The sequence below is a fragment of the Mucor mucedo genome (genome assembly GCF_025094135.1).
Source record: "Mucor mucedo strain NRRL 3635 chromosome Unknown EV154scaffold_5, whole genome shotgun sequence".
NCBI classification, from domain to species: Eukaryota; Fungi; Mucoromycota; class Mucoromycetes; order Mucorales; family Mucoraceae; genus Mucor; species Mucor mucedo.
The window spans coordinates 234,279-256,745 of record NW_026252289.1 but is presented as its reverse complement, the minus strand read 5'-3'; the positions used below and the strand labels follow the sequence as shown (position 1 = coordinate 256,745).

Below are 22,467 nucleotides of genomic sequence, written 5' to 3'. Positions count from 1 at the left end.
TTTCTCCCACAGCTTCAATTTACTTATTTATTCGCACAAGCAATGGGAAGAGAAGCAATGCAGACAGCTAAAGTAGCACTTGTATTATGCTCGTGTTTCTTTTCATATGGTGTAAGTACGTATAACGATCTTTCATCGATCTTATTTAACTTTTATTGTAGACATATTGGTCAGACTGGGCATTCGACTATTACTTATTGTGGGCGAATCCACTTGACCACCCAGAAGCTATTAGTCGAGCAGCAGTAGGTTTTATTTTAATTCTCTTGAGAAAGTATAAACTAAAGTATAAACCAGTTTTATTATGCAAATCAAGCACATATTCCTTCAATCTTAAAATATGTGCCAATCGCAAATTTATGCATTGCAACTGCTGGATTTGTCATAGGCCTTTTCACAATGACCGACGGTAATTTATTATTTGATGGTGCATCATTAGGTAAATGGGTTATAAATATATCAACAAATGTGCACATCTCTAAGTTATGTCATAGTTTTAATGTTTTTTGGATTATCAACCTATGTGACATCTGTAAGACCAGGTAATAGAAGTTGACATTGGATAACGCATTCCAATACTTACATGTTACAATTATAGCTATTGCTACGGTGAATGAGTCGTCAGATTTGAATGATATAACGACATCATTAAAAAATATTGCTGCAGCTCATTTTATCATTGTCTTATCCATCACCGGTAAGTTTCAAACTCATAAAAATTGTTCCAAATGATTAAAAAAAAAAATAGGCATCATTGGCTTGCAAATAGCACATTATCTAATCATGAAGAAAACATCAAAAGATGATGAAGATTCTGATGAGGATGAGGATGAACAGGAGGAAGAAGACAAAAAAAATATGTGAACTAGTTAAATTAAAATATCAGTAATAATTTTATGTAATCAGTAAAAAATAAATGTAATCCTTAATGAATAAGACCTTACTTCTTTTTTCATTGTATGCACTTCAAGTTGTGTGTTTGGAGTATGGCATATGAAATAAAATATCAAATAATGCCTTCTTTAGATATTTGTAAACTAATCAGTTTTAGACGATAAGAACATTTTTCTTACAGGATAAGGCGTGTTTTATTATCCTTTTTTTTTAAAAAATTGTCTGACATACGGATTCAGCCAATAGAATTTCTTCCACGTGTATATCACGTGATCTTTTATTAATTTTTGTAATCTATATATTATTTACAAAATAGCTAAATATATCTTTCCTTGATGGTCTAGTGGCTAGGATTCGTCGCTCTCACCGACGCGGCCGGGGTTCAATTCCCCGTCAGGGAATTACTTTTTTATTATTTTTAATTGTGTGGTGCATGTAGCTTCTCTTTCCAAAAACTATGTCGGACCGGTACCACTGTTCATACAGAGGTGGAATCGATGGACCAAGCCAGCAGGAAGATTTAGGCCAACCATACCTAAAAGGTTAAAGCGAGTGAAGAAGGATGCTGCATAAGAGCATCGGTGTTCAAATTGTGTTTTTGTATTTTTAGTTTCACAGAGTATTAATAAAGATGATCTTTTTCTCGCATAAAAATAATATTGGCCTGTACAGCTGCGTCGCAAAGACTCAATTGCCAGACACTAAGACAATTGACAACTAGAAGGATGGCTATAATTTTTTTAATAAGAATTATAGGTACTTTTTATGGCATCGGTCTCTTCCTTGAATGTGGATAATTATTCTACACTTCCTTAAGTATTTTATTATCAACAAAAATACAATCACGTCAACCTAGTTGAATTTTTTTATCTGTTAGTAGATGAGTGGTCTGATAATTTGTAGTCTTTTTTTATGATATTTTACAAATGTAAATATTCTGATGAATATAAAGAGGAAAAAAGGTATTTATTTTTTAGTAAAAGCAAGTGTGGTATCCGTTTTAAATGTCTTTTCTGGCCTCAACTGGAGTCGAAAGTCTTTCCAGCTTGTTATGCTCATCAGCCAATCTGTTATATTCCTTTGCCTGTTGATCAGCCTGCTTTTTCAAAGTCTCATAGTCGAGGTTTTCACGCTTCAACTCCTTAATTTGCACATTCAATACATCAACCTTCTTTTTAAAGTCGTCTTCCATGTCAATCAAACGCTGTTGATCCTTGGTGACATCAGCAGTCTGGTGTATGCATATTGAATTAAAAACGTGCAATCTTATATATCATCAATTTTTATGTACCTGTGTCTTTGCCTTCTTCAATTCTTCCTCACGTTGTAATAATTCTAATACAAGCGCACTAGTTCTTTCCAAGATTCTAAAAAAATAACATGTGAATATTATTATAATTAAAACCCCTATACGCTCAAACTTACAAGGATAAAAAGAGAGTGAAGCCTGTAAGATAGAGGTTTCTTTGAGCATAAAATTTCTTGGCCTTGATACTGGTTTCATAGCTATAGTCATGATGATGTTGTTCCCCTTCTACTTCAGAATCAATACGTTGGAGTCGACTAATAGTATCTATTGTACGCGTCGTATGTTAGCATAAAAAGTAAATGGTAAAACGCGTCTCCTATTATTTGTTTTTTACCAATGAACAGGACAAAAATAAACCTAGTTACAGAGAGTAAGTAATTTTTTTCTTTAAGCAGCCTCAAAAGTGTACTTTACCCGAAAATGATCTTGAAGAAATACATGGCTTTTGCCATCTAAAAAAAACAGTAATTGTGTTTAAAATCCTGCAAGCTTTACTTAATCTCGGTAATACTTTACTGCTGGAGAGCCTAAAGCAAACTTAAGCATAGCATGACGCCAGCGAGAGGGTAAAGGGAGCTATAAAAATAAATTGTTGTCGAATAAAATTATTGGGTTGTTTACTCGCTTTTCTTTCTTTTCACTTACAACAAGGAGACCAAAGGTGACCATCTATAAAAAATCATTAGCACGTATAGATTTATCTCAATTATTCCAGTATTATTACCTCAGTAACCAATATACCAAAGGTAAGTGCGTAATAGATTGCCATTATTCAGTAGTTTAACTGTTTTGATTTATAAAAGAACAGTAAAATAAAACGATTTCTTGGCACATTGGACTATATCTGTCGGGTGTCGGTACTTTAAACTTGGGCGAATCAGCATCAGGTGATACTTTTTGGAGTTCATTTTAGTTGACATGTACAGTATAATTCCAGTTTCTTTTCATATTTGTAAAAAAAAAAATATCTTACGGCCTGTCAAGGATCGAAAAAAAAACGTATTAGCAAAGAAAGTAACAGTATATCTCCTGATTTGACGGTTTTTTTCCTGGACTCAATTATCTTGGTACTTGACAGTGCCAGGGTTGATAACTACAAAGAAGTTTAAAGTTATATCGAGCGACAATATCACATTGATTTTATGAGCATTACCAACGGTTGATTATTTCTGTAGTTAGATCCGGCCAATTTTTTAAAGATTAGATATAACGTGGATTATATATTGATAAATGGTTGCGATTATTTTTGTTAAAGATCTGATGGCTTTTTTTCACTCTAATTTACGGTCGGGAATGCTCAAAGCGACATGTATTTAAGGAAAACTTAGGCCAAGGTTTTTGTGAATTTACTCGTAAAACACCTCTAAACAAATGTGCCAATAAAGCCTGCATAAATCCCTTTAAATCATTTGCTGTGTAATCATATACGGCTTCTACAGTTTCGCTTTTTATTTAGGCTATATTTAGCTCACCAGAAACGTATGATTGGAATTGTGTCCCGAAAGTAAATTATGTTGACAAACAAAAATAGCTTAAACAAAGGAATTTATAGCCCTAGTAAAACGGGAAAATGTCACTGGCAAAAGAGAGTTGTATATATATCTAACTACAAGTGTAAGAGAGTTATTATTAAAAGCATAAGACTTCTATTATAGAGAGCTTTTACTCCTAGGTATGAAACGCTTACACTTTTTGTTTGCGTTATGTCATAAATTCACATGGAATGAGAGAACCAATCTATTGTTTTTCTCTTTAATTGAGGCAGTTTGTCGTCATTAATACCATTTGGGTCTTTACTTACGACTACGGCTGTAAACACAGTGGCGGACTGGGTGGTAAAAACCCGCAACATGTGGTAAAAACCCGCAACATTTGGTGGTAAAAACGTCCATTTTATACCACCGAATGTTGCGGAATTGTGGTTCATTTACCACCGGATGTGGTAAAACTCCAAAATTATACCACCTAATGTTGCGGGTTTTTGCTACATGTTGCGTGTTTTTACCACCTAGTGTTGCGGGTTTCTTCCGCATGTTGCGTATTTATACCACTTCTAGTAGCTACTAAATTCCACTTGATGCGTCTTTTTACCATAATATAGCGTCCTTTCACTCAAAACGTAGTACGTACGTTATTACATCACTTTAACTATATTATTATTGATGCTGATGAACCTTTATACTGTTGTGCAATCAAGAAATACATTATATAATAAAAAAGCAGGGTTTAAATGAAAACGTTTTATTTTATTCAATTTTTATTTTGTATTTTACTTTATTTATTATAATTTTTGTACATATCATCTCCAAATTGATAAGGTACACTTACCTCCATAATACTTCTTGCGCTTACTATTAACGGGCCCAATTAACACCATACTAGCCAAACAGCCGCCTATAGATACAGGTAACATTCGAGAGTCCCGCGAGATGTAGCAGTATATAGACCAAATCATTTTATCAGCCTAAAAAAAAATGCAGCCTAAAAGAAAAAATTGCAGCCTAAAAGAAAAATTTATAGCCTAAAGAAAAAAATATAGCCTAATTGAAAAATTTTCACAGCCTAAACCTGCTTTTCAAATCCAAAGACGGCTCAAAATCTATACAACTCTTTAGAAAAACCGTATTGGAAATTCAAATGATAATTACCTTCAGCATATGACAATGTATACACACAAATTCTTGGTACTTTAAAGTGTAATGACATAATAATAATTTGTATTTCATATGTCATATTTACCTAGTTTGTATAATCTACGGTATCTATTACTTAAATAACAGCACTTACAACACGAAGCAGAATTCCGGGCTGCCTTAAAAAAAGTTATAAGAGAAAGAAAGGGAGAAAACTAAATGATCAAATTTATTAATCTATAGCAAATTATTTAAAGTGCGAATCACGCTAAAACATCTTCTACAGTAGCTGATTGTAACACTTTTTTGTAGAAGCACATCATCCATTTTTCTACGGATTTGCTCCTTATTGGTCAAAGAAGAGTTATATTTTTCTTATAATGCTTGTTTGCCTTAAATTAACTATACTCATAAGGTTAATCATTATCCTGCTGGTTCTTTAGCTGATTTGTAAGTTGGTCGTATCTTTCTCTGTAATGCGTAGACAAGTTTTATTATAATTAAATTCTTTTCAACAATTGATCTAATGACAGTGCTTGTAAAAGAAAAAAATTTAAAAAGAGGAAAGGAAGGAAAAATAAAAATAAATATAAATAAAAAATTATATGCCGATGGTTGCGTGTTTTATCCACCATGTTGCGTTTTTCCGCAACATGTCGTGGAATTACGCAACATGTTGCGGGTTTCCGCTACCGAGTCCGCGGCTGTGAAAGTTAGTTACCTGGAACCATTTGTTGCTCTATATGGGTTTTATTGATTTTATACAAATTACTAGATAAGCTACACACGATATTCATTGAACTGCATATAAACTGGAAAGACAACTCAGATTGCATAAAAAAAACTCTTATCATTTGTGTGTTAGAGCAAAAAAATATCACAGTCAACGTACAACGTTATCAAGTAAGAATTAAAAAAATGATTTCTGCCAGACTTGAACTGGCGACCGTCTGCGTGTTAAGCAGACGTGATAACCGACTACACCAAGAAACCATATATTTAATACGAACCAACAACAATTATATGACGGTAAATTAAATGTAACAAATCACGTGATATTCACGTGATGTCTAAATTTTGATTGGTTAAACAGGTCGCACATGAATATAATTGAGGAAAATTAGATACGTTAATGAAGGGAGGTTAATGAAATTGTAATCTGCAGCAAGATAACACGAAGAAACCGAAATACAGCAACCAGTAAAATTTTGAATATATTTGTCATGATAACAATGTAAAGGTATCCATAACAATTAAGGTCAATGTAGTCTTCAGAGTGAAGCAAAGGTGAATTATCTCAACTTGAGACCATTCAGCATCATAACACAAACCAATACCGACAAATTATCACTTTAGCAATTACAATGAATTTTTGGGAACTTCAGTCTAGATTTTAGTTCAACATCATCTAGTTGGAACTGCTTTCTAAACTATATATTAATCACGCCATCAACCTAGTTCAACTCATACCAGGAACACAATGCCTTTCCTTGATAATTTTCGAGACACCAACCTCCCAAATTTAAACTACACGTTCAATACCCAATACTCAACATCTCAACAGAATTGAGCTAAACTCAACTCAACCCACTCTATCTTGTTACAAACCACTCACTAGCACTAAAGAAAACCTGAAACTGTAAATATCATCCCTTAAACTGAATTGGATAAAGTGCCTATCATAAATTTTACCTAGAAAATCCATTTTTATATTATCAAGTAATTTAAGTGTTTTATAAGTAACGAGTAAGTTCGTAGTCCATTGGATTCCATTATTACAGAAGAAAGCTACCTGCTCAATATCACTTATCGAAAGCTCGGCTACATTTTTTACGTCTATAAACGCACACGACCCCGCCCATGAAATGTCAAGTTTGTTTGCTTCCATATTAGAAAAGAATCATGGCAGTACCAATTTGACATGCTCATTTGGCAAAAATTCTCTATTTTTTATGGAGGACTGGCCAGTGCCAATACCCAGTATCAAGATATAAATAGAAAGCTAATTCGTAAAATAACTAACTGACACCTTTAGGACACTCAGATAATGTTCCGTGTGGCTGACAGTAATGTTCGTATCTTAAGACATAATTTATTAATCTATGTATTATTTAACTTCGATGGTGATATAACTTAACTAGTTGAAAACTGAACAGCCCACGTACAAATCTAATTTTTTAAGTATTTGTTATACCGATGTTGTAATCACTCAAAAATCTACCTACTTCTTGTTAAACTGGGAGACTGCTCAAATATAATGAATGTTTTCTACGTTTGGAGCAAAATTTGCTGACTCAAAATATAAATGTTTGATTTTTTATAGAAACCTCACAATCGAACCAACTACAACAGTTGGTTAGCGGGAAATACACACTTTAAAATCCAGACAATATGACCCTTTTTTAGCAGTACGACAATATTTGAAGCTTTGTACGTTAGTCAATGGAATTCAGATTTTCGTGAGGGAATTTGTCGAATGCCAGACAAGACAGTACTTTAGTAGAGGTTCTTATGGGGGTTAAAGTGAAAACCCCTGCTTTAGCAAAGGCTTTTTACAAAGCTGATGAATGCTGAGGTTTACCTTATTTTATTTTATTTTTTTTTAAAAAAAAGTCAGCTTTTCCTTTTAATTTATTTTTCTCTCATTTTAAATTCAAAGCAAGGCATGCCGTCTACCTCATTGAAACGAACAAACAGCTTTCGCGATAGCCCGGAGCCTGTGGTAGAAAATTATTAATTATTAAGGGAGGAGGGAGGTTCAAAGGGACATATTCTGACGTTTTTTTTTTGTGTATGGCAGGGTGACAAACCCAAGAAGAATCGAAGGATTCAACGGGAAGTGATAGAGGAAGAAGAGGAAGACGAAGACATGGATGCGTATTCTGAAGAAGAAGAAGAGGAAGAGGAAGAGCAGATTCAACGATCTTCCGGACGAACACTTGAAGATAACGTCGACTTTGATAACATGGTAATAGGAAATAAAAAAAAAGGCACAGGCACTTGCAACATGTCAATTGATTTTGGTTATTTTTTTTTTTTTTTTTTTTTTTTTTTTTTGTTGAAATTTAGGCAATTAATGAAGGTGGCACAATTGCTAGAGTTGAAGTTGTCAATTTCATGTGTCATAAATATTTAAAGGTTGATTTGGGACCAAAGATCAATTTCGTCATTGGCCATAACGGAAGTGGAAAGAGTGCCATTTTGACGGCCATTACACTTGCTTTGGGTGCCAACGCCAGTTCAACTAATCGTGGAAGGAATATTGGGTCCTTTATCAAGGAAGGCATGAGGTAAAAACAAGAAAGAACGAAAACAATACAATCGCTGACGAGTTTGGAATTTAGCGTGGCTAATATCACGATTCATCTTACCAACGGCGGACATCGACCTTATAAACCAGAACTATACCCTGGCATCATTGTCGTTGAACGTCGATTGAATAAAGAGGGTGCCTCGCCTTACAAACTTAAGAACGCGTCTGGTAAAATAGTATCGTACAAAAAGGAAGAACTTGTGGCCATCCTGGATCATTTCAGTATCTTGGTCAACAATCCTTTGACCATGCTGACCCAGGATATGGCCCGAAAATTTCTTAGTGATAGTACGGCAGAGGATAAGTATAAGCTCTTTATGCATGGCACTCAACTATCCCAACTAAAGGCAGACTTTGAAACGGTGCGCGAGAGTTTGGATACTGCTCATATCACCTTGGAGCGTAAAAAGGAAGGCCTTCCCATATTACAGGAAAAGGCGAACGAAGCGCAACGTCGATACGAGGATTTACAACAAGCTAGAGATGTCACCACTCAAATTGATGAATTTAACAACGAGCTGGTGTGGTCACAAATCATTCTTAAGGAAAAAGCTGCTGAAAAACTTAAACGCGATGTACTTACTGCCGAAAAAAACTTGAGCGATATGAAGGAGCAATACGAAGGTCAAAAATCAAAAATTGACGATGTTGTAAAGAAGATTGAAGATGTACAGAACGAATGGGATATTCATAAAAATGTGCCCGATCCTGATGCTGACGAAAAGAAGGCATTGCTGGAACAAAAAGTAGGCATGGAAATTCAAAACAGGGAGTTCAAGGTATAAAAAGCGAAAGAATTGTACATGTATAATATAAAACTTATCTTTTCAAACAAATAGGATGAACTTACCGATATTAATGAGCTTATCAAAACTACAAAATTAGCCAAAGAGAGACAGGAGGCCAATTTAAAGATCCAAACAGATAAACTTGAAGCATCCACTAAAGTTAAGCGTGACGAGATTCTTGAGGAGATCAAAGGAGCAAAGGCAAAGATCGAAGAAAAAACAGAAAAGGGTAAGGAGCTCAAGATCCAATTTAGCGATCTCGAAAATCAAATCAGGACAACCAAAGATAGCCGTGGACGTCTGTTAAACGAATCCAAGGATATTAGAACAAAGATCGAGGATTACCGTAGACAAGTAAACCAATTAGAGTCGCAACGGGGTGATAGTATGAAAGCATATGGTTCAAATATGCCTCAGGTTTTGGATGCCATTCGTCGTGAGACACGGTGGAAAAAGCGAAAACCTGTTGGTCCTCTTGGATCTACGCTGAAATTATTACAGCCTCAGTATGCCGAAACATTGGAAATCTTTTTTAAAAAGACATTAAATGCATTTGTCGTGGAGTGCTTCGAAGACAAACATTTATTGTTTAGTATCCTGAAAAGAGCAAGAATGGAACAAACCCCAATCATGGTGTCTGGATATGACATATTTGACTATTCTTCCGGTGAACCAGATTCTAAATACATGACCGTACTTCGTGCACTCAAGTTTGAAGATGAATGGGTGAAACGTCAATTAATCATTTCCAACAAGATTGAAAAAACACTTTTAATGGAAGATCGTGCAGAGGCTGACAATGTTATGTTACAAAGACCCAGAAATATCCAAATGTGTTTCACGAGTTCTGGCCACAAGGTTGGTGGCCAATCCGGCATGAAGACTGAATCTCTGGATTCTTATCGAGGTCCTCCCAGATTCCAAACAGATATCGATTCACAAATTAGAAAATATAAAGATGACATCGAAGAACTGCAACAGATATATGAAGAGAACGAGGCGAATATGAGAAATATTACCAATCGTATCGCCGAACTCGAAAGGAGACAAAGGGCTTGCCGTAATGATGAGAATGCCATTGAGACAGGAATTAGAAAGTTATACCGTTACATTGAAGATAGGGAAGATACCCTCAAAGAAGAAGATCCTGTGGATTTATCTCTATTTGAGGAAGAGATCAATGAGTGTAATGAAAAGGTCAAGAATTATGTTCAACAATTCAAAAGCATCAGTGCACAGCGTAGTGTAGTCGTTGAAAAATTAAAGGAGGTAGTCAAGAAACTTCGATTGATCGAGCAAAAGGAAGCAGGAAGAGATGAAGTGTCCCAGGAATATCGTACCAAAGTCAATAAGTTGCACGAATTAAAAACAAAGCTCACTGATAAGTTGGAGGAACTAAACGCCCAAAAACTAACAGCAAAGTCTCGTTATGAAAGTCGCAAAACGCTTTTGGCTGAAGCTGAAAATCTTGTGCGTACCTGGATCCAAGAATGTCAAGAAGACTATCCTGACCGAGTCGATACTGAAAGAGAGCCCCATGTTATTGAAATGGAAATCAAGCGTTTGCAAGGTATCGCCTCTCGTATTGAAGACCAAGTCGGCATTAGTGTAGAAGAAGTCGAAGCTTTAACAATTTCTACATGTTTTGCTTGGGATGAGGCCAAGGTAGTGATTAAAGGTATGGAGAAGCTATTACGTTCTTTACGAAAAATGCTTGAAAAACGTCTCCTTAAGTGGGAATCTTTTCGTGGTTACATGTCACTTGCAGCCAAACAGTATTTCAGTTATTATCTTCATTTAAGAGGTGATGAAGGTACGCTTCGGTTTAATCATGTCACAAAACGATTGGATATTCGTGTATCTACAGGCGATCAATACAGTAAGGGCTCGCGTCAAAAAGATTCAAGATCTCTCTCTGGTGGCGAGAAATCGTTTTCTCAAATCAGTTTGTTGTTATCATTGTGGCAGAGTATTTCCTCGCCTATTATCTGGTAGGTCTAATAATAACGTATCAATCAATTTAAATTCTAATTTCAATCGTTAGTCTTGATGAATTCGACGTGTTTATGGATGCTGTGAATCGTAAACAAACCATGAGCATGATTGTAAGTATTGTTATAAAAAATGAGTAAAAATTAATCTATTTAACCCTCTCCCACTTAATTTTCGATGAAACAGATGAACGCAGCAAATGATAATTCCTCGCAGTATATTTTAATTACCCCACAAGGTAAATCGATACTATTGTACACACACAAAAATTCATTAATTAACCTGTAAAAAAATAGATGCTACTGGTATCAATCCTGGTAAATTCGTAACAGTGCACAAGTTGGCCGACCCTGACCGCCGGGATTGAGGTTTTTAATCCCTTTTATATATACGATTTTAAAAATTATATGTTCTCTTTCGCCATAACCTACTGACTAGTCCGTTTGAAAAATAAATAAATACCATAAAAACATTTAAATGATGATTTGGTTCGGCATTGAAAAACACGGATAAATTAAACTATGAATATTTCATTCCTTAGCCAAACCATGTAAACAGATAATCCTTGATTCTTAAAAAATCAACACTCTATCAATGTTGATCAATTGCTACCAACGACAGATTTATAGAAACGAAAAGTAAGAAACTTGGCCAATGCGATGGATGATTAATTTTTTTTTTTCGCTGTAATGTATAGGTATAGCATGTCATAAAAGAAAAATAATACATTAAAATAGCTATGGCATCAATAATGCTCCTCCCACAGTTGTTGATGTATTGATCCAGAAAGAATAACCACAATAAAGTTCATTTGATATTAAGAGCCTAATAATAATAACAATAATAATAATAATAACAAAAAACTTTATTCGGTTGGAACTGGTACAAACCCTGCATGAGGGTTTGACATGACAGCAATCGTTAAAAAAGTTTGGTAGTACGAGTTATCTTTTGAGCTGTATCCATAAAATAAGCTCTTCTATTTAATATGAATTTTTGTACGAGCGATTATGATTAAATGTAATGCGCTTAACTCTAAGTAAAGGATTTTCATGCTTATAATACTTGTGATCACACGCACAGCTATCTTATTATGAAATAGCTGCCATAAAGGGGGAGGAGGCGGTATCTTAAAAAACAAGGTACACGATTATTTAGTTGATGATTTATTTCTCGCACGTATTGGATACAGCGAGGCGATTTGTGTAAAAACCCGCTGTCAAGAGAATGGATGCTGTGAAAAGAATTTCATCAGATAAAGAGCCATTGTGGTCAAGTCTTATAGTGGATCCCTACTTTAAAAAAAGAAAAAACTTTTAAGAGGTTCCTGTCCTCCAAAATAAAATTCACACATGTCAGCATAAAAACCCCACAATAATAAAAAAAAAGACCGGATTTTTAAAAATATAATGCCTTTTAGTCATCTTTTGATTTTCCTTTTTCCTTTCTTAAACAATACTTTAAATGATGAATGGTGATGACTCTTGCGGTGGTGTAAACCCCATGGCTCAAATGCTTAAACAGTTTGGTCAAGATCGTTCGCTTCAAAGAGTAAGTTCCCTCTTTCTTAACACCTTTTTGGCAAATTTCTAACTTTTACATAAAACAAAAGGATCAATTCGCAGGACCTTCTCAACACAATGCCGGACCTTCATCCGTAAGTATTACAAATAAAGGAGGGGGGGTTGATCTGCACAAGAAACTCATGTCATGGTAGATGCGTACACAAAGACAGCAAGGTTTTCCTCAAGGTGCCGGAGGAGACATGGTGAACGAATTCTTTGGCCAAGAACAACAACAACAACCTCAAAGAATGGGTATGCAGAATAATTTTGAATTCTCAGCATTACAAAGAGAGTTGGATGCAGTACGACAGGTGCCTTGGGCCAACGAATTTGGTCATGCAACACAAGCAGGTCCTAAACTTTGGGAATTGACACCCGGAGAAGAATCCGCCATGGAAAAGGCCTTTTTGGAAAGTAAAGCTGCTGCTGGTCCAACCCAAAGCGCATCAGGTAAAGTCATATGTGTTTATGTAAGAAAAAAAAAAAAAAAAAAAAAAACTGACTGTTTTTTTTTAAAAAAAAAAAGTATGGCGAGATGAGTTTATGAAGCATCCTGAGGTCAGTAACATGAATCCAGCACAATTGGCTGAATTCGAAACTGCCTTTGAGAAACACTTTGATTGGGCCAACGAATTTGATCTTCATCAAAATAAGGGTAAAGGACGCCTTGAATTAAACAACAATGCTCCCTGGGAAGAGCAATTCGCTGCATTTGATCAACTCTCTGAAGAAGAAATGGCCCGCAAAGTAGAGGAGGCTGCCGCTGCTCAAGATCCTGCTTTTGACCAATTTGAAAACGTTTGGCAAAACATTCGGGATCAAATGGCAGAGGATAATGACTGGGAGGATGAATTTGGAAACTTTAATAATACAGGTGTCATCTATAAACCGGATTTGGGTGAGTATGTATTTGAAGTTGGGAATCCATACTTGAATCATCAAGATCCTATGGCTGTTGGTTTGCGTCTGTTAGAAGAAGGCGGCTCATTGAGTCAAGCTGCTTTAGCCTTTGAAGCCGTCGTGCAAAAAAATCCTGCTGATTCCGAAGCTTGGATGCATTTAGGTAATGCTCAAGCTCAGAATGAAAAAGAGGAGCCAGCTATTCGTGCTTTGGAAAGAGCGATCGAGGCAGATCCAGGAAATCTACAAGCTCTCATGTCGTTGGCTGTCAGTTACACCAATGAATCCTACGATCATGCTGCTTATCAAATCTTAGAACGTTGGATCACCCAGAAATACCCCCATGTGGTGGGGCATCAACCATTACCAAATGCTACGTCTCCCTTTGAACTTCACGATAGAGTTACGGACTTGTTTTTGACAGCAGCCAGACAAGCTCCAGATGGACAATTGATGGACCCTGATGTACAAGTAGGATTGGGTGTTTTGTTCTATGGAAGTGGAGAACTTGATAAAGCCGTTGATTGCTTTGTAGCTGCATTAAAGGGTCGTCCTAATGTAAGTTTTTTTTTATCGTGAAGATGCCAAGTGGTATACTAATGTGTACATTTTAGGATTATCTATTATGGAATCGTATGGGTGCTACCTTGGCTAATAATGCCCGTCCTGAAGAAGCAATTGATGCATATCACAAGGCACTTGAGTTACGTCCCTCTTTTGTCCGTGTTAGATACAATATTGGCGTGAGCTGTATTAACATTGGCTGTTATAAAGAAGCCGCCGAACATTTCTTAACAGGTCTTTCCATGCATAAACGAGGTAACGGGGATGCGGAAGAAGGTGTGAATGTATCAAATAACTCTTGGGAAATGTTACGAAAGGCTTTCATTCAGATGGTAAATAAATATGTAATAGACATGTCAAAGGAAACACTAACTTTTTTTCTCTTTAGGATCGTCGTGATTTGGCGGACAAGGCAGTGGTTGGAGCAGATCTGAATCAATTCCGTCCAGAGTTTGATTTTTAACTCGTGTTTTTTGTTGTGTATTTCTAGGGAGGAAAGCCCAAATAAATAAAATAAGTTGTAATCCAACATGATATAAAATCTAGCCATCAAACAATGGTTCAAATTACGCAATACTGCGTTTGGATCTTAGATGTTTACGCAAATTGATTGCAATATGATACCAGGATTATACTTACAAAAAGGAGGGGGATGAACAGATCAGGTTTCAAATATGCATGTTGCACAATATTTGTCTCCTTGGAGACAACAATCGAGATTACTATTGATCAGTCAGTGCTCTGATAAAGTCGGCATCCCGGACAAACATTAGGGGGGATATATATTTTCCCTGCTCAGATCAGAACCAATTTTATTTTCCACCCATTTGAATCCAAGCTTTCCATCCAAGAGTCACATGCGACGATCTTTACCCCCCTTCAAGGTTTAAATAGCCCCAATTTAATTGAGCCTGATAACTATGGCTAATTTACATGTCAATCAACACTGGTATTCTCATCGGACTGTCTGGTTTTAATATTAACTTGTAATTATTTATCGTAGCATAACAGTTGGCTAACCATTCATGTCGTACACTGCTGTTAAAGCAACAGCAGTTTATATATGTAAAAAAAAAAAAAGAATATTACAGTCAGATGCCACAGGTATAAATTAGCTAGGCATAGTAAGCAATCGGATTATATTCGAATCAGGGAACTATTCGATATAAAATGACTATTCAAGGAGAGGAGGAGAGTTCTTTCCCAAGTTTGAAAATACATTGCATGATAAGTGATTGTAATACGAACTGTGTCGTGTTTTTGCAATATTGTATTGCCGAGACCAAGGAATACGTTTGGGGGAGGGGGGGGGGATTTAGGGAGAGGGAGAGTAGCTATTTTCCAACTGATTACTGGAAATCCAGACAAAATTACAAAAATAACTTTTTTATTGGGTGATAAATCCTTTTTTTAGACTTTTTTTTTCTCCTCAATGCTGGGGTTCTCTCAGATGGAAATAATGCAAAGGTGAATGATAATCAGAAACAGGCACGTTTTTTTTTCTTTCTGTAGCTCTATAAACTATCATTCTGCTTTGACTCTCTTTCATACAACATGTAGGATTTAAGAGGACGGGATAATTGATGTTTATAGCCGCGCTTTTTAATTACTTCATTTCAGAATTTTGAGTGGCGAATGTTGGGGTTAATATTCATTTGATACTCTCGCGCGTTTGAAAATAATTTTGGATCAGAAAACATGGTATTTGTATGAGAGCGATATCATTTTGAGCAAATGTTAGTATCAGATTCCTTATGATTAATATTGAAGATTTCTTTTTTATGATTTAATACTGTTTGTGATTATAAAAAACAATTGATTGCAGAAGGAGAAAGATGTCAATGTATTATAGTCAACAGTAATTAAAACTGGAAAGTTTTTTTTGAAAGAAAGAAAGACCACCCAATTGAAAAAAAAGCTAGGCATCTTTATTATTGATGGAGGATTACAAAATTTACGTACTCAGAGCGACCTGAACCGCGGGTGACAAATCCACGTTATTATGCGCTGATTGGTAAAGAAAAGCGCATGTTGTACAAAAAAGATATTCTTTTCCCAATAATCATGGTTACTTGTAAGACTATCACCACAGTAACTGATTGTTGAAGCATTTGTATACTTTTCTAATAGGTACCTGGTTAAAGAGTTTTTTTTTATTTTTTTCGGGATACAGCCCAATATAAAATACGAAATTTTATTTTGTACATGCAAGTGTTTAATTCATGACTGCCTGTAAAAAAAAGACAATGATTGAATAGGATGTCTGGGAAATAAATATAGTTTTGTCCCACGAAAAAAGAAACTTCCCGAATTTGAACTCAAGACACTGGTACATCTATGATTTTTTGATCATCCGACAGATAAAGGAGAAAGGTGTCATTTAATACCCTTCTTATTTTCTAGTTTTTACACTAAAATAAAACCCAGCATTAAGAAAATTACCATCAGATAAAAATTTGGAGCTTTCTCCAGTTTAAAATATTGACTAATCATTTGGACTCGTGTCCCAAACAATCCTAGTATGACCCAATTTACTCAAGGAGTGGGGGGATAGGAGATATGTGAAGCAAAAAAAAAAGACGATTTTCCTAGCATTTGCAGCTTTTTTTCGGTCCGTTTTTGAATGGTTGTAGTAATTAGTGAGGCTTGACAATGTCACTCCTTAGACCAATATATTCTATTGGCAAAATACGAGTATACACAGAGACATGGTCCGTATTACAAGAAACTCATGTAACATTTATTCAAACTTGGAGAAGTAAAAAAAAAAAAAAAAAAAAAAAAAAAGCCCCCCGTAAGATAATCATATACATACAAGGGCTCCCTGATTCCAATACAACCCAATATTTTATTATACCGCCAACCCTACTAATTATCTTGCATTTGACTGAATTTCCATATATTTCTTGTTTGTAATTTATGACATGTTTGGTGTCAAATGGACACCAGACAGAGCAAGACATTGAATGAATAGGGCTGCTAGATGCAAGAGATTAATATGATTCATTTAAGAGATTAAAAAAGTAATTTCAGGACTACGGTTACACGATACAATCAGATGAAACTTCTCGTATTACACGGGTGTCCCCTCACTCTTTATTTTTATGACCCCAATATGCTCCTATTCTTCTGATTTTATACTCATAGATGGAATACTACTATCGATTATAATCGAGCCCATTAAACCTTGAGGGGATCATCATGCTTGACGTTTTGATGGAAGCTTGGTTTTGAACTCAAAAGGTGGGTGGGTTGGGTTGTGTGAAAAGAACTCGCAGACACAAAAACTCCGTTTAAATAATTTGAAAAACAATTTTATCAGATCTTTTTATTGTAGCACAACCCTTTCCTTCTTTTCCCTAAACCTTCTCTTTTTTCTTTATCATCTTTTTTTCTTTTCCTCTTTTTTTTTTTATTTACAAAAAACTTGAAAATCAATCGATAACCGGACACTTTTACTTATAATCTTTACATACACAACTACTACTTATAACAACAATGTCAAAAATCAATCATTACAACTATGTCCCCGCCTGTCCAGATGTTGAATCTGCTTCGAGGTATTATTTTATATTATTTTTTTGCAAGGGTAGATTTATTGTGATATCTAACTTTTTCTCTTATTATTATGCCAACCAGTTCTTTCTCTTTGATCACTCGTCAACAGCCTATCCATGCTCGTATTAGTACAAACAACGAAAGAGGTAAAATATTCAAACCTTTTTTTATTTTTACTTTTTTCCGTTATTACAAGGCTGGGCACTCTTATTTACACAATTTTTTTTATCTTAGATCGTCGACCAATAGATCCACCTCCCATCGTTCAAATTAGATTGAATAACTCTACTCCGCAACAAACTGAGTATGTACTACCCTTGATCATCTAAGAAATTTTTGTTTATCTGATTTTTTTTTTTTTCTTAGCACATTTCACCAAAATTCTTATTTTTATATGTGCGCCAATTTAGCTCATCCAATCGATGACGATGAAATTTACACACCCACTCACAATGCCCTGTCTGGTCAAACAGTCTCTTCCATGTACAAGCTTAAAGATATTGACAACCATGGTATGTTAGCTTCATTATATTTTTTCTTTCTTTCTTACTAACTCTTTAAACTTAGATGGCGCCTTCTTTATCTTTGGTGATCTCTCTGTCAAGGTGGAAGGAAACTTTCGGTTAAAGCTTTCGTTATTTGAAATTACTTCTACAGGTGCTGTCTGCCTCCAACACTTATTCACTGGTCCATTTACTGTTTACGCTACCAAAAAGTTCCCCGGTATGCTTGACTCTACCTTCCTGTCAAGATCTTTCTCTGACCAGGGTGCTCGTATCAGAATTCGTAAAGAAAACCGTGCCCAAGTGTAAGTCATACCTTATATTTATATTCATCTTTCATTTGAACTAAATGTTATATTTAGTCCTAATGCCTCTTGTCGCAAAAGAAAGCTTGAAATCCATACTGAACAGTACATTCTGGCCACTCCTTCTCAGCCTAGCCCCATAGCCCCTTCTCCTCTTACATTTATTGATACCTTAAACCCTGGCGGTTCACCTTCTTATTATGAAAGAAGAGGTAGCATTACCAGTAGTGGTACAGAAAGCACAAGCAGTAGTGAAGGCAGTCCTGTGATGGCACACTATTCTCCACCTCGAGTATCTTTGCACTCACCCCAGCAACAATCCTATGATAAATTATTTGCGTCTCCTTCTTGTTACTCTTTATATCCCTCTCCTCCTCTTTCCCACGTGACAAGTTTCAACCCCACTGTAAAGCTGCCACCTATTCGAAACCTATTTTCGCTTGATAACCATAACAATAAGCGACAGAAGACAACGACGGAAGAAGACGCTGTTCTTGCCATGATGCAATTATCTCAGGATTCCCCTCAAAGATTCATCTAAAAACCCTCTTTCTTTTTTATTCTTCCCTTTTTATTTTTTCATATTAGAATTCTTACTTTTTATTTAATCTTGTAATATCATTCCACACCCACTTCCCATGTCAACTATTTTTTTCTCCTCAAGAAGAAAAAAAAAATTACTCCCTCTCACAACAACTCCATATCCTTCATTTCATTACTTGTATTATAACCTTTCTTCTCAACTGCACTATTCTTTTTTTTTCTCTTCTGTTAAATATATTCCCTTCTTATCTCAATTAATTTTTAATTTTTTTTTTACTACATGATTAATTAAAAAAAGCCGTAGTACATAAATTTAAATAGCTCTATTATTAAATTTCTTCGATCAGGCCTTGTCATTTTGCATTGATGTGTAGCTATTGTACAAGGGACACACTAGTCCAAATGCTACATTTTTTTCTTTAAAAGGTACACGAAACAAATAAACAATCCTCTAAAGAATGGTATATTTGCAACGTGATCTCCCAATTATAGTAATCTTTAGATGCTTTTTACATATCAATAGCGTTTGACAAATTTAGTAGGTATAAATATTCGCACTTTTTTTTTTTCTTACTTCTCTTTTTCTTTCTATCGTCTTTTTTTTCCTAAAATACACACAGCAACAAAAAGAATGGCCGTACCCGCTCTACAATTCTACTGGCTAACTGGTGGGTTCTTTTTGGGCATGTTCTTCATGTATAACTTGATGCCATTCCGCACCAATGTTCAAAAGGCACATGGTCGACATCACGCCCGAGCTGATACCAACCCTATATTAAAGTTCGGTAACCCAGGTAATTACTCATTTTCTCCTGCTTTTTTTTTTTTTTGGCTGTTCTTTTTGTCTTTTTTCTAAACCTAAAAGATAGGTCCTGTCGCCGATCTACTCGAAAGAACTGCATACACCGCCTCCTTCAACCGTAAAGACCGAATTCCTCATTGGGTGGGAGAACACCTTACAGCGCAAGGTATTATCAAGGGCGATGGCGTAACAAGAGATAGTTCCAGTTTTGTAGGTGATCCAGCTATTCCTGCCTTGTTTCGTATCACCACCAAGGATTACACTTACAGTGGTTATGATCGCGGTCACATGGCACCTGCAGGCGACGCTGGTGCAACCCAGGCAGGTCTTGACCAGACATTTTTATTAACGAATATTGCACCTCAAGTGGGTGTTGGATTCAATCGTCAATACTGGGCTTATTTAGAGACTTTTGTTCGTGACCTGACCAAAAACTACACTGACGTTTATGTGTATACCGGTCCCTTGTTTTTACCCACCGTTGATAATGCGGCCGGTGCCACCGGTAGCAGTGCTGAATATGCTTTTGCCGGTGCCAAAGTGACATTTGGAGACGACGGAATTCAAAAGAGAGCTACATCTAACAGCAACAAATACACCATGACATACAAGGTGATTGGGGATACGACGGCCAATGTAGCTGTACCTACGCATTTCTTCAAGATTGTGTTGTCGGTCAAGGATGGCAAATACACCTTGGGTGCATTTGTGTTGCCGAATCAGGCCATTGATAATTCCGTCCCACTTACAAGCTTCCAGGTGGATTTGCAAGCGATCGAGAAGGCATCTGGTCTCTTGTTTTTTGATACATTAGATAGAAGTACATTTTTAAAGTTATGCGATGCTGTATCATGTGTTGTAAAATAATTTTTTTTTTTAAATTAATTTAATAAAGAAATAGATAGTAGCGCGCATATTATATTTACTGCTGCTGTTGATTATGATTAGCCTTATCTTCAAACTCTATACGTTTGTTGGGTGAATTATATAAGGTAGTAAAGATACAAATAGGAAATGAGACACAAGTGGCAAAAATAAGTCCTCGGCTGTACGTATCATCTGGGTTACGAAGTGCGTCCATGACCGTCAAGATAATAAGTCCTAATATTTGGGAGCACATCCATAATAAAGAACTAGAGATAGCTTCACTGATAGGGTATGATGCTATATATATATACAAATATTGTTAGAAAATAGAGATCAATGAAAATTTGCGTTGCACGTGCACTTACATTCAACTGAAAGCTCGAGTGCTACAGGTAAAAGTGAAAAGGTAAAGAATCCCAGGATACAGCAAACGCCCATCATAGCGCTGTAGTTGGCAGATTTGACTAAAATAACGCATCTCTCTTTTTTTTAGTACCTTATATATATAGAAAAAGATGATAAAAATCTTACCAACGAAATAAAAGCCCAAGTAAGCAGCACCAACAATAGGAACAAAGACCTTGAGTACAATCTTGTGACGACCTGTTTTATCAATAAAGATACCAGTGACTATCGCTCCCACAAGACCAGCAATAATAAAGGCAGCACCCAAAAATCCTGCATCGTCCACAGATACACCATACGGTTGTACAATCTGTGTCAAGAGAGAGGTCAAAGCAGATGCCATACCACAAAGAATACCAAAGGAAACCATAATAATTAAATAGTTCCAGTTTTTAGCCAACTGGCCAAGCGACCGACGAAATGGAATAGCAAACTTGTCCTTGGACGAAGCGCTGTGTGAAGGAGGGGTCTTGGGTTTCTTGGGTACGAAAAGAGCGGGTAGTGCAACACCTGTTGTGACACAAGCGATGACAAGGAACTATTTTAAATAATTAGATTACATTAAACCCATATGATAATTTCCTCTTTCAAAACAAAAAAAAAAGTGAGCTTACACCAGTATGAACACTATCAGCTCCAGTGACAATAGCAGGAAGAATAAGCGATGCAACTGCCATACCAACCGAATTTGCTACATTTAAAAGAGACATTTATAAATGGCCGGACAGAAAAAGGGTGGTATGTACCATGTTATACTTACTGACACCAGCAATCATACTAGCGGTACCTCGACTGCCCGCGCTGAACCATAACGCAGAATACTAGATGTCCGAGGTTAGGAGATCTATAAGTCTGTATTTCAATCATGTCATACTTACAGGAGTACAAATATTTAGAATAAAAGGTTGTCCAACCGCACATACCACCTAGACCCAAAATACAAAAAAGTTAAATCAAAACAAAAACGTAGGGTTATGGTGGTGTGTCAATTCTATACCTGACCAAGCATGGCTAAAGCAAATCTACCTTTGGGATCATGAATAAATGATGAGAAATATCTCAACCAAGCACCAATGGCCTGTAACACAGCACCAATGACCAACTAAATAAGCAAAAAAGTTGAATTAAGTAAGCATAATATATAAATCAAAATAAATCATGAAAAAACTTTACACCCATTTTGATATTCCAATGCTCATAAACGTAACTGGAAAGTGGACCAGCCACAAGATAAACCAGCATGAATACGTTGGAAAACCAATTGACAGCCGTTAAGCCAATACCGCCGAAATAACTGTTAGAATAATCTGGGATAGGTGCAACTGCGAGCCAATTTAAGGAAGAAGCGATATTACATAAAGCAATCACGGTTAGACCAAAGAAACGGATCTTGTAAGTCTTGAATCCCGTCGGCATGGCTTCTACATCCTCATGCCATGATTCATCGTCGATTTTTGTTCGAGATTCCATTTTTCAAAAAAAAAACACACACAAAATAAATAAAAAGGGAAGCGGAAAAAAAAAAC

The 22,467-nt window shown here is 36.0% G+C and overlaps 9 protein-coding genes and 2 non-coding genes across 11 annotated transcripts; 6 read left to right on the top strand and 5 right to left on the bottom strand.

Annotated features, from left to right (window-relative positions):
- Positions 1–42: 42 nt before the first annotated feature.
- EV154DRAFT_589448 (ER membrane protein SH3) lies at positions 43–1,038 on the top strand (the record flags this gene model as incomplete). The annotated part of the gene is made up of 6 exons (XM_051606852.1): positions 43–111; positions 162–245; positions 298–439; positions 495–542; positions 599–697; positions 749–1,038. 6 exons carry the CDS (start codon positions 43–45, stop codon positions 862–864), a joined length of 558 nt encoding a protein of 185 aa, XP_051462850.1. The 3' UTR covers positions 865–1,038.
- A 185-nt stretch (positions 1,039–1,223) lies between these two features.
- EV154DRAFT_t11 lies at positions 1,224–1,295 on the top strand. The gene has a single exon. It is a non-coding gene; the product is annotated as a tRNA-Glu (tRNA).
- Positions 1,296–1,841: 546 nt separating this feature from the next.
- Positions 1,842–3,001, bottom strand: EV154DRAFT_492233 (B-cell receptor-associated protein 31-like-domain-containing protein). Its single transcript, XM_051599652.1, has 8 exons — positions 2,928–3,001; positions 2,849–2,872; positions 2,720–2,779; positions 2,618–2,655; positions 2,538–2,560; positions 2,320–2,467; positions 2,186–2,261; positions 1,842–2,125 (listed from the first exon to the last, which is right to left on the bottom strand). Exons 1-8 carry the CDS (start codon positions 2,970–2,972, stop codon positions 1,895–1,897), a joined length of 645 nt encoding a protein of 214 aa, XP_051462849.1. The 5' UTR covers positions 2,973–3,001; the 3' UTR covers positions 1,842–1,894.
- Positions 3,002–3,735: 734 nt separating this feature from the next.
- Positions 3,736–4,691, bottom strand: EV154DRAFT_547430 (uncharacterized protein; the record flags this gene model as incomplete). Its single annotated transcript, XM_051604756.1, has 4 exons — positions 4,532–4,691; positions 4,209–4,314; positions 4,005–4,168; positions 3,736–3,809 (listed from the first exon to the last, which is right to left on the bottom strand). Exons 1-4 carry the CDS (start codon positions 4,656–4,658, stop codon positions 3,736–3,738), a joined length of 471 nt encoding a protein of 156 aa, XP_051462848.1. The 5' UTR covers positions 4,659–4,691.
- A 1,064-nt stretch (positions 4,692–5,755) lies between these two features.
- Positions 5,756–5,829, bottom strand: EV154DRAFT_t9. The gene has a single exon. It is a non-coding gene; the product is annotated as a tRNA-Val (tRNA).
- Positions 5,830–5,965: 136 nt separating this feature from the next.
- Positions 5,966–6,724, bottom strand: EV154DRAFT_476447 (uncharacterized protein; the record flags this gene model as incomplete). Its single annotated transcript, XM_051598036.1, has 2 exons — positions 5,966–6,132; positions 6,529–6,724. The coding sequence occupies 2 exons, from the start codon at positions 6,722–6,724 to the stop codon at positions 5,966–5,968; spliced, it is 363 nt and encodes a 120-aa protein (XP_051462847.1).
- Positions 6,725–7,723: 999 nt separating this feature from the next.
- EV154DRAFT_434986 (RecF/RecN/SMC) lies at positions 7,724–11,424 on the top strand. The gene is made up of 7 exons (XM_051596776.1): positions 7,724–7,804; positions 7,906–8,126; positions 8,181–8,928; positions 8,989–10,928; positions 10,982–11,042; positions 11,116–11,167; positions 11,226–11,424. Exons 1-7 carry the CDS (start codon positions 7,802–7,804, stop codon positions 11,294–11,296), a joined length of 3,096 nt encoding a protein of 1,031 aa, XP_051462846.1. The 5' UTR covers positions 7,724–7,801; the 3' UTR covers positions 11,297–11,424.
- A 1,008-nt stretch (positions 11,425–12,432) lies between these two features.
- On the top strand, positions 12,433–14,421 carry EV154DRAFT_535690 (uncharacterized protein; the record flags this gene model as incomplete). The annotated part of the gene is made up of 6 exons (XM_051604086.1): positions 12,433–12,480; positions 12,542–12,586; positions 12,647–12,944; positions 13,021–13,952; positions 14,009–14,290; positions 14,347–14,421. 6 exons carry the CDS (start codon positions 12,433–12,435, stop codon positions 14,419–14,421), a joined length of 1,680 nt encoding a protein of 559 aa, XP_051462845.1.
- A 3,489-nt stretch (positions 14,422–17,910) lies between these two features.
- EV154DRAFT_411660 (velvet factor) lies at positions 17,911–18,328 on the top strand (the record flags this gene model as incomplete). The annotated part of the gene is made up of 2 exons (XM_051595468.1): positions 17,911–18,028; positions 18,084–18,328. The coding sequence occupies 2 exons, from the start codon at positions 17,911–17,913 to the stop codon at positions 18,326–18,328; spliced, it is 363 nt and encodes a 120-aa protein (XP_051462844.1).
- Positions 18,329–19,429: 1,101 nt separating this feature from the next.
- EV154DRAFT_238640 (uncharacterized protein) lies at positions 19,430–20,720 on the top strand. Its single transcript, XM_051594539.1, has 2 exons — positions 19,430–19,661; positions 19,737–20,720. Exons 1-2 carry the CDS (start codon positions 19,499–19,501, stop codon positions 20,534–20,536), a joined length of 963 nt encoding a protein of 320 aa, XP_051462843.1. The 5' UTR covers positions 19,430–19,498; the 3' UTR covers positions 20,537–20,720.
- EV154DRAFT_535688 (major facilitator superfamily domain-containing protein) lies at positions 20,592–21,950 on the bottom strand (the record flags this gene model as incomplete). Its single annotated transcript, XM_051604085.1, has 7 exons — positions 20,592–20,833; positions 20,902–21,000; positions 21,068–21,479; positions 21,556–21,632; positions 21,702–21,762; positions 21,820–21,867; positions 21,939–21,950. The coding sequence occupies 7 exons, from the start codon at positions 21,948–21,950 to the stop codon at positions 20,592–20,594; spliced, it is 951 nt and encodes a 316-aa protein (XP_051462842.1).
- Positions 21,951–22,467: the final 517 nt, after the last annotated feature.

What these genes read in the sequence shown, in the direction of transcription:
- EV154DRAFT_238640 (XM_051594539.1), top strand. Translation starts at nt 19,499, where the DNA reads ATGGCCGTACCCGCTCTACAATTCTACTGGCTAACTGGTGGGTTCTTT. An exon ending in ATTAAAGTTCGGTAACCCAG is followed by an intron (nt 19,662 to 19,736) that starts GTAATTACTCAT and finishes CCTAAAAGATAG; the next exon opens with GTCCTGTCGCCGATCTACTC.
- EV154DRAFT_492233 (XM_051599652.1), bottom strand. Translation starts at nt 2,972, where the DNA reads ATGGCAATCTATTACGCACTTACCTTTGGTATATTGGTTACTGAG. An exon ending in TTGGTATATTGGTTACTGAG is followed by an intron (nt 2,873 to 2,927) that starts GTAATAATACTG and finishes GATTTTTTATAG; the next exon opens with ATGGTCACCTTTGGTCTCCT. An exon ending in TCACCTTTGGTCTCCTTGTT is followed by an intron (nt 2,780 to 2,848) that starts GTAAGTGAAAAG and finishes TTATTTTTATAG; the next exon opens with CTCCCTTTACCCTCTCGCTG.
- EV154DRAFT_434986 (XM_051596776.1), top strand. An exon ending in TTTATCAAGGAAGGCATGAG is followed by an intron (nt 8,127 to 8,180) that starts GTAAAAACAAGA and finishes TTTGGAATTTAG; the next exon opens with CGTGGCTAATATCACGATTC. An exon ending in ATTTCCTCGCCTATTATCTG is followed by an intron (nt 10,929 to 10,981) that starts GTAGGTCTAATA and finishes TTCAATCGTTAG; the next exon opens with TCTTGATGAATTCGACGTGT.